Source organism: Plectropomus leopardus, chromosome 2 (genome assembly GCF_026936395.1).
Source record: "Plectropomus leopardus strain MGB_pleo_1.0 chromosome 2, ASM2693639v1, whole genome shotgun sequence".
Taxonomy (NCBI): domain Eukaryota; kingdom Metazoa; phylum Chordata; class Actinopteri; order Perciformes; family Serranidae; genus Plectropomus; species Plectropomus leopardus.
Window position 1 is genome coordinate 32,670,301 of NC_142177.1, and position 9,015 is coordinate 32,679,315.

Here is a 9,015-nt window from a genome sequence, read left to right on the forward strand (position 1 = left end):
GGTCACTCATACTCTCAGGCGGAACCAACTGTCGGTGGTTCTTATATCTGTCAGGAACAGTTATCAGAAACACCGGAATCGCGCTCTCGACGGAGATTGCCGGGGAACATGCCTAAGTATGTGACAATCTTATTTATTTTTTATGCTTTATCTGTGAGTTTTCACGTTCAAACAAACTCAAATATTGTTTAGAATTGTATTAAGTAGCGAACGACGGTAAAATATTATTTAAAAACTCACGAAACAGACCTTTATGTTTCCATTGAACGCTGGTAGCTTTGTTTGGGCTCTGTCTATTTGCTGGACTCCACCTCGATGTGATCGTATCTAACAGTAAAAGACAAACTAGAGTCCACGAGGCTGGATATCGCAAGATTTTCTCTTTCAAGTCATGTTTTCTTCTGTTGTTTGTTTGTTTGATCATTCTTTGATATGAGCTGGTATTGTTAACGTCGGGTTAAATAATGACTCAATGCTGCATTTTTTTCTACTAAGTTAAATGAACTAATTTCTTAAAATGATAACAGCACAATAACAACATGCAATGCACAGTAACATTCATTTACCTCCAAGGTGAACGTCGTCTCTGGGGCCACAGCTTCGTAAAGTGGATCAGCTACAGAGAACAACTCATCAGAATAAAATAAGTAGATAAGACATGAGGGGGTCGATTGATATTGGTATCAGGGCAGATACCGATACCTATTATTAGTGCTTAATAAGACCAACAACCGATAGTTAGAACCAATACGCATTTACAAAAATAATGAAATTCTGTATATAACAAAGTCCAACTCAAAACTTGTTTAATCAAAACTGAAACTTTCAGCCTCATAGATGTTAAGTTCCCTGCAAGTTTTAAAAAAATGTCTGATCCGATCACTCAAACCACTTGCTGAGGTAGTCTGGGACGAATTTGACCACACACTGTATGTTTTGTAGTATAAACTAGGGGTCAACCGATATTGGTCTTTTAGGGCCAATACCTATACCAATTATTAGTAGTTAATTAGATCGATAACCAATGTTGGAACTGAAACTTTAAACATCATAAACAAACTCCAGTATTTTTTTTTTTTTTTTACAATAATATAGGCCTAATATATACCAGAGTCTAGGTCAGGCATGTCAAACCGGTCCACAGGGGGGCCGGTGTGGCTGCAGGTTTTGTTTCCAACCAAGTAGCAGCACACCAGACTTGACTCATTTAATCAACTGATCTCCGTCTTCAGACAGTTGATTGGTCAAACTGTGTGCTCTTGGTTGGTTGGCACAAAAACCTGCAGCCACACCGGCCCCCCTGTGGACCAGTTTGACATGCCTGGTCTAGGTCATCTGGATCTGTGATTAAAAATGATTAAGTGATAAAATCTTGTTAAATATGGACATATTCTACAGGACAGTGTTCTGGTCTTGCAGAAGGCAAAGATGTCCCGCTTAACAGGAAACTATAGTTTTGTTGAACATCTCAAAGTTTCCGGTATGACAGTGAATTGTCTTGCAGGACTGGTCTGCATAATATGCAACACATATAATGTATTACCTACAGAACTCCTTGAAAAGAACTATATTGATTTTGAATGTTTTTGCAGGAGTCATTTTTAATGTGGCCATGATTGCTCAATAAAACAAAAATGTTAACAAAATTGTATTTCTATATTGTAGCTTTTAATACTAGAAAAAGACAAGGTGTGTGTCAGTGTAAATTAGATCTTTGTCTCTATAGTTTTTATCTCATGAAAAATTGTGAATATGAGATATGTCTTGGTTCTAATTTAAAGTCTACAGCTCTGAAGCTTTTTTGTTAACCCCACATTCTTCTTTCAACAGGTTTTACTGTGATTACTGTGACACCTACCTTACACATGATTCGGTAAGTTATGTTTGTGTGTGCTATGGATGCGCGATAATATAGGCACAGCTTCGGTATTAGCAGATAAAGGCTTTCAAATTAAATGTCAGCACCGGCTTGAAATGAACCTCTCTGCTGATGTGACAGGCCAATAAGATGATGCTTTAACAATGTGACTTTAATCGGTCAAAATAGGTCGAATTTGCCCTGATTGTGGCTATCGTCATGATTATCTCATCATCCAAGCCATTTAAATTAGGATCATTTTGTAGTTTTATTTGAAAATGTTACATAAACGTAAAAATCTGTCATTTTTTTTATCATGTAAGCTGAGTTGTTTTGGGGTATTTTTTTGGTAAATGTGTTCATTTTTAAAGGCATTGTATGATGCTTCTTCATCTGCCACTAGTGGGCCATCGTGATAAGAGAAGGCATAACAAAATGTCAATTCTACTGCAGAAGTGACCTGATGTTTCACTGCAACTAGGTGAAAACTAGGTGCATGTATTGGCACTGGTCGAAAATGAGTCGGGAAAACATCTGCATATCAGATATCAGCAAAAATACAAATGATTGTGTATCTCCAGTTTGTACTAAATCTGATTATGGAAAATACTCTGTTGTTGTTGTATTCTTGTACTATTAAATAACTTAAAAATGTTTCTCTTTCTGTTCCAGCCATCAGTGAGGAAAACCCACTGCAGTGGCCGAAAACACAAAGAAAATGTGAAAGATTACTATCAGAAATGGATGGAGGAGCAGGCTCAGAGTCTGATCGATAAAACAAGTAAGCAAAATCGTCTCAATTATCTGGAAGACATGACTGAATAAATCTAGATGCAACACTTGTTCTTTTAAATCTTTAAAAACATTTTCACATTTATTCAGAACGTGTCTCAGCTGAACTTCTTAACATCCTATAACTTGGAGGATGATTTTTTTTTTTTTTACAGACATTTTGGGTCTTGAATGAGGATTTTAAATGTTTCAGCTGTTTTCAATGAGGCTCACGTGTTGAGCAATTTGAACTTGAATATAAAAGTGACCTCTAGTGGCAGTATCATATTACTGATGCTGGTTTCTCACACTCACACACTCCATATTCAGAGCATGCTTTTTCTTTTCCATATTGTGTATCCTGGTTAGACACAGACAATAAACTCAGTGTTGGAGTAAAGCCTGGTACAAGACATGCTCATGTGTACGCTTATGTGTGGGATATACAAGCTCTTTGCTTAAACAGTGCACTCTGTACACCAGCTTACTCGGGCCCCCTCTGAGATTACAAAACTCTAATCCACATGAAAGATGCCGGAGCGTCGTGTTGTCCACTGTGGAGGAACTTGTTTTGCACGTTAGTCTCCTTTTGAAACAAAAAGATGGCAGACACATTATTTCATGTAAAGAATACAAAGCGACTGTTTTTTTAAAGTAGACTGCTTTATTGAAAGTGTTGGTTTTATCTCTATTTTTTTTTTTAATTTAGCATCCCCTTCACGCAATTTTGAATTACATTGTGTATTTGGCTATGCAGAAGTGTTAGAAAGACCCCATGCGGTGCACTCTTGTGTTGTTTTCATTTCATACATACAGTATGAAACAGGCTTAAATTAATTCTCTACAGAGACAAAAACAGAGACAAGACTGTGTGCTTAACATGAATAATTTGTGTGGTTGTTTTGATAACGTTCTGTCTTTTTCTCCCAACAGCGGCTGCCTTTCAACAGGGAAAGATTCCTCCCACACCGTTCCCTGGTGGCCCTCCCCCAGGTGAGTCCACCTTCTTTCAGCTCTGCAGTAATTTGATTAAGTAAGCGTAACACAGACACACTGGCTCGTGATAGTTAGATTTATTTAAACAGGGAAAGACTGTCACCATTTTGCTTCATATCAAGAACTATTCAAATAAAATTAGAATAAACAATCACCAGAAGCTTTTGGTTCCTCCAACTAAATTAAATTGATAAAGGTACCACACTACTGGAATTAAATAGAAACCTTCAGGAAACTACTTTTTTCTCTTTACAACATGTGCCTTTCTTCTCTTTGTTGTAACATTTTACTCCTTTCAGTGATGTGATCTGGCGATGACATAAAAGTTGCACTCAGCGTGTCACTAAATGAAAATAAGCAGCATTTCTAAGTTATGAGAGCTGTCTTTGATATTGCAAAAAAGGCAGAAACACTGTATTTAATGTGTCAAGCAGCTTTGTCTCAGATGGTAACAACAAATGCCAAACAGGACAGTTTAGCGAGAAGGGGGGTGGGTACATACAGCAAAGGGTCGAGGCCTGAATTGAACCCCCGGCTGTGGCGGCGAGGATACAGCCTCTGTATCGAGGTCGCCGCTCTATCCATTGATCCACCAGGCTCCCCCACATGCCAAACTTTTATAAAAGAAATTACAAAAGGGGATTCCCTTTGTTATGTATACTGTTTACATAATTCTGTTTCACAACTTAATTGTGTAACAATTTAAAATTATTGACACAGTTGTGTGTGTTTTCTGTTAAGTCAGAGGTCAGTGCAAATGAAGCGCTCAGAATATAGCATAATTGGCTGGGATGCATTTGATCTTATTCATTTGCGCAGTACTTTGTCTTAGAATTGATTGTCCTCTAATATTTGTTGTGTGTCACACAGGTGGTCCTCCTCGCCCAGGGATGCTACCAACGCCCCCCATGGGAGGGCCGCCTATGATGCCCATGATGGGGCCTCCACCACATGGAATGATGCCTGGCGGACCCGGTAAGAAACGTGTTGCTTTTCCAAAGCTTCACTCATTCCCATTTTGCGCATTGAAACATTTGAAAATGCTCACAGAAGCTGAGTGTCTTTGGCAGTTTCGAATATTTTAGACAAGAAATCTCAGGGATCACCTCATATTAGACAAGTTTGCAGCAATTCAGTAAACCATAGCAGCATTAATGGGGTTTATTATGTTCTTATGCAGTTTTTTGATACCCTGTAATTTGTTTTTTATTTTATTTACATTTTATTTACATATATACACTGTATATATTTTACTTAATTTAACCAGGAGAGTTTGCTTGATATCAAGAATCTCTTCTTCAAGGGAGATGTGGCCTGAAGAGGCAGCATCATAATAAAAACACATATTTACAGACAAAAATCACAACAGGAGATCAAGGAAGAGACAAATGAACTTAAAACCAAGCACAGGGAACTGGTATTTCACAAGAGAAATATAGAAGAGTTCTTCTGATAATCAGATAAATTTAAAATATGGACATCATAAGGAATCTGCTTCTATTTTTTTGTGTGTTAATTTTAGATTTAAAAGTATTTTACGAGATTAATTAATTAAATGAAAATAACAATTCCAGCCTGCCTGTTTAAAAAAAATTGAGCATCCATCAGTTGCTCCCTTTCTGATTCTTACTTATTTTTTGTTTATATTATGATGTACTTAAGGTCATAAAACATTAATCCATTATCAAGTTGTTTTATTTAGAAAACTGTCAAACTTGCAGTTTTTCTGTTCAGTATCATTTAACGTTAAACATTTGGGGGTTTTAGGCAGTTGTTTGCTTCAGCTCTGGCAATAACTTGTAAACAGCATTTTGTTTTAAAACTGTTTTCTGACATTTTTTGATGAAATATAAACATTTAATCATATCTGCGTTTGTGCAGAATCAGAAAACCCTGATTAAAGACTGATTAAAGAGTATAACATTTATCAGGTTATTCACGTTGTTTTCATCAATAAATACCTGAAGCTGTGTATTCCTTCACTGTCACATTTTAGGAGGCATGAGGCCGCCGATGGGAGGACCCATGCAGATGATGCCAGGACCGCCACACATGATGCGTCATCCTCGACCGATGATGATGCCAGTCAGACCGGGCATGATGCGACCAGACAGATAAGACCGGCTGGACTTTCTGCGTTCTTTGTTGCCATGAACAGATGCTGTCTAGTGAGGACACTTTGGTTAACACTCAGATTTTTCAGTGCGACTTTTTAAACTCTTCAACCTCAAACCTGAAACCCCTGATGTAATTATGTTATTTTTGTATAATTACTTAATTTTCTTGTGCCAGAATTGTGGTATTTATTACTATCCACTTCATTAGAATTGATTTCAGATCCCAGTTTTAAAGATTTTTTTTTTAATTAAATCTCCTCTTGTGTTTGTTGAAAAATCTCGTCTCACTTTGACAAACTGTTCAGCGCGCACAGTTAAAGAGCGTGTTTGATATGATAATATTTGTTACTATGTTTTTACTTTTGTTTCAGGTTTTACTTGTTTTTTTGTTGTATTTCATTGCATTGCTTTGAAAAATAAAAAAGAAAAATTTCAAACCTTTTCTGGTGAGACTGTAGTAAACAGGAACTAATTATAAACAAAGCTAGTTTTTAATGTTTTAAAAACATGTTTTCAATTATTTCACTTCTCTCACCTGGCTTTGTGATGGGCATACCTGGACATTGCCATGGTATACACAATAAGATATTAACTATGCAGATATCAACTATGCAGGTCTCAGAACATGTCATTCAACTTGCTTCCCTTTTATAAAATACATAGTAACTTTGTCCTTTGCTTAAATTGTTTACTTTTGCAATAGCAAAAGAACCTGGTGGCCCTTAACCCATTGAAACCAGAGCAAGCTATTTTAATTTCTTTTAAAAACATGAGACAGCCCAAAAATAAGTCATTAAATACCCCACTTGTGAACTTTGAAGCTTTCATTTGTCTTTAAAAAGAAGGTTGCTAATAAGTAGCTACATGAGACTACAAAACGTTATCATGCTGCACTGCACTGCACTGCATGTGGCTTTACAGCTTTGTTGTCATGGCGACGTTAAATCATGTGATTATGGTTTAGTTGGTTTATAGCCTAGTATTAGCTTTTTCAGTGTGTTCATCTGTGGATATTATATTGCTGACTAAAAAAATGCACATATCATAAACGTTTGTTTACCACAGAGCTAATTTTTTCCCGCAATGATCCAAAATCCAATGGAAAAGTCCAATTGGCTTTTTGATGAGCGCACCAGAGTGAAGCTAACTTTTATGTTGGCCTACAGAAAAAACGTCCTCCCTTGTGCAAAAACCAGTTGCGCATACAGCCCAACATGGCCTATGATATGTAGTTCAGTTAGGTTTTTTTTTTTTTAACAATTTCACAAAATTAACATCAAACTTTCTCTTCAAAAATCAAAATATTTTATCAAACCAAACAGTGCTTATATATTTTACAATCAAGGCATGTACAAAAATCAGATGACCCTTGATGATTTTTCCATGTAAGTCCCATCCAGAACCGGAACTAGACACTCAAATGATTATTAGAGAATAATAATTCAAAAGGAGGGCTTGTTGTAAAGTGTTTTACAAAAAAAGTCCATAATTTTCATCATTCTGATCACTTCTTGTGACTGCCTGACTTTGTATCAGTCATTTTATAGTCTGGCGGCCTGTTCGGGGTGTTTCCCGCCTCTCGCGCGATATCACCTGTGATTGGTTGCAGCGCCACTTGAAGGAAAGCAAAACAGCAGAAGTTGCAGTTGGAGCTGTGTCACTGTCTCTCTGTCCTCCGTCCCGTTTATTGTTTTATTAGTTACCCAGTGAGGCGAACCGAGGACGCTCGGTTATATTTGGTGGCAGCGGTCCTTCAACAAGCCGCCGTGAGGACTTTTCTGTGGATGTGTGGAGCCGTTAGCCGCGCTGTTTTTAGCTTACCTGCCTCAGTATAGCTAGCTGGCTAGCCCCGGTGATACCAAAATGTGGCGCCGGGACAAGGACCCTTGTAAAGCCGGCACGGGGAAGTTGACAGTCGCTCGCCCGGTAGGAACTATGTCCTTTCCCCTCACTGGCGACCGGAGACAGAGTTTCGTCAGCTGGGTGAGGCAGCTGGAGGTGGCGGTCAGCGCGAGTGCGGGAGGCGGCGGAGACTTCAGTTATGAGCAGGTAAGGATTCTTCATACTCGCCTCCGCAATTAAAGAGAAACACAACTTATTTCACTGGAAACACAGATAATTGTACATAATCAGCCGCCCTGCGCATAACATTCAGACCTAGCTAACATAGAGTAGTAGGCTAGTTTTTGGAAAAAGTTTTGTATTGCTAGGCAACAGCTAGGCTATCACTTTCAGCTATTGGCGAGCTATTTGTTTTCGCTGAGCCAAAAAACCTGAGGTGAGCAAACAAATCATAATATGTTATCGCCTATTACTGTTAACTAATAAAGGATGCCTGTTCAACTGTTACATAAAAGCTTGGGTTGGGCAATATGACTTAAAAAAAATCACAATATTTTTAGGCTATATTGCAATATATCTCGATATATATCTCTGTTTTTTGAAGTGCCTCTTAATTAAACTACCAAAATACAAAATTATAAAATAAACTATGGTTAGAAATAGAATAGCTCCTGATTTAAATGTAGTTTCATAAACTACTGTTATAATGTTAATGTTATTCATGCTAAAGAAAAGTATAAAGATAAGTAAAGTACTGTTACAGTAAAGTTAAATTAGGTATTGTTATAACTAAATAAATCAAAGGGGTCAGATGTAAAGCGTTATCAGGCGACGTAAGCTAAAGAAATGATATAGCATAATATGAAACAATAGACTTTTTAATCATCAAATGATTTATTTCGTCATATATCGCACAGCCCTAATAAAAGTATTAGCCTGCGGCCTGGTGCCTACAACCAAATCACAGCAGTGATGATATACAGTACAACAGAACTCCCTCCCTGATATTGTTTAATTAAATAATTAAATCATAATCTCCCCTTTTTTAAAAACACATTTTTAGGTAAAACTTCTTGCAGTTTGTGGGACATTTCTCGCCAAGTTGGTCATACCCCATGTTTTCCATAGATAAAAAAAATTGCTCGGTTGTAAAGGGTCAAAAAGCTTGTGAAAGACATCTAAAGGCAGCACAAGAAAACTGACGCTGATTCAGGTTTCAAAGGGTTAACTAGAAAATTAAAGCTCTTCAAGAATGTATGAATACATAATATATAGAAATTATAGCTTAGATGACAACTTCATGCAGTTAACACAAAACTACAAGTGGTGGAATATGTGTGTTCACATGGGACTTCAACTATTCATTTGCAATTAATCTATTTTTTTTCTCGATTTTAAGACTGTTTGTCTTGAAAAATGTTTCGATTTCCC

At 37.2% G+C, this 9,015-nt stretch overlaps 1 protein-coding gene across 1 annotated transcript; it reads left to right on the forward strand.

Moving 5' to 3' along the window:
• snrpc (small nuclear ribonucleoprotein polypeptide C) lies at nt 1–6,179 on the forward strand. The gene is made up of 6 exons (XM_042499887.2): nt 1–116; nt 1,831–1,873; nt 2,531–2,639; nt 3,563–3,622; nt 4,496–4,600; nt 5,622–6,179. Exons 1-6 carry the CDS (start codon nt 109–111, stop codon nt 5,741–5,743), a joined length of 447 nt encoding a protein of 148 aa, XP_042355821.1. The 5' UTR covers nt 1–108; the 3' UTR covers nt 5,744–6,179.
• Nucleotides 6,180–9,015: the final 2,836 nt, after the last annotated feature.

Excerpts from the sequence above, each read along its gene's own strand:
- snrpc (XM_042499887.2), top strand. Across the intron at positions 1,874-2,530 it reads CCTACCTTACACATGATTCG|CCATCAGTGAGGAAAACCCA; the intron begins GTAAGTTATGTT and ends TTTCTGTTCCAG. Across the intron at positions 3,623-4,495 it reads CCCTGGTGGCCCTCCCCCAG|GTGGTCCTCCTCGCCCAGGG; the intron begins GTGAGTCCACCT and ends TGTGTCACACAG.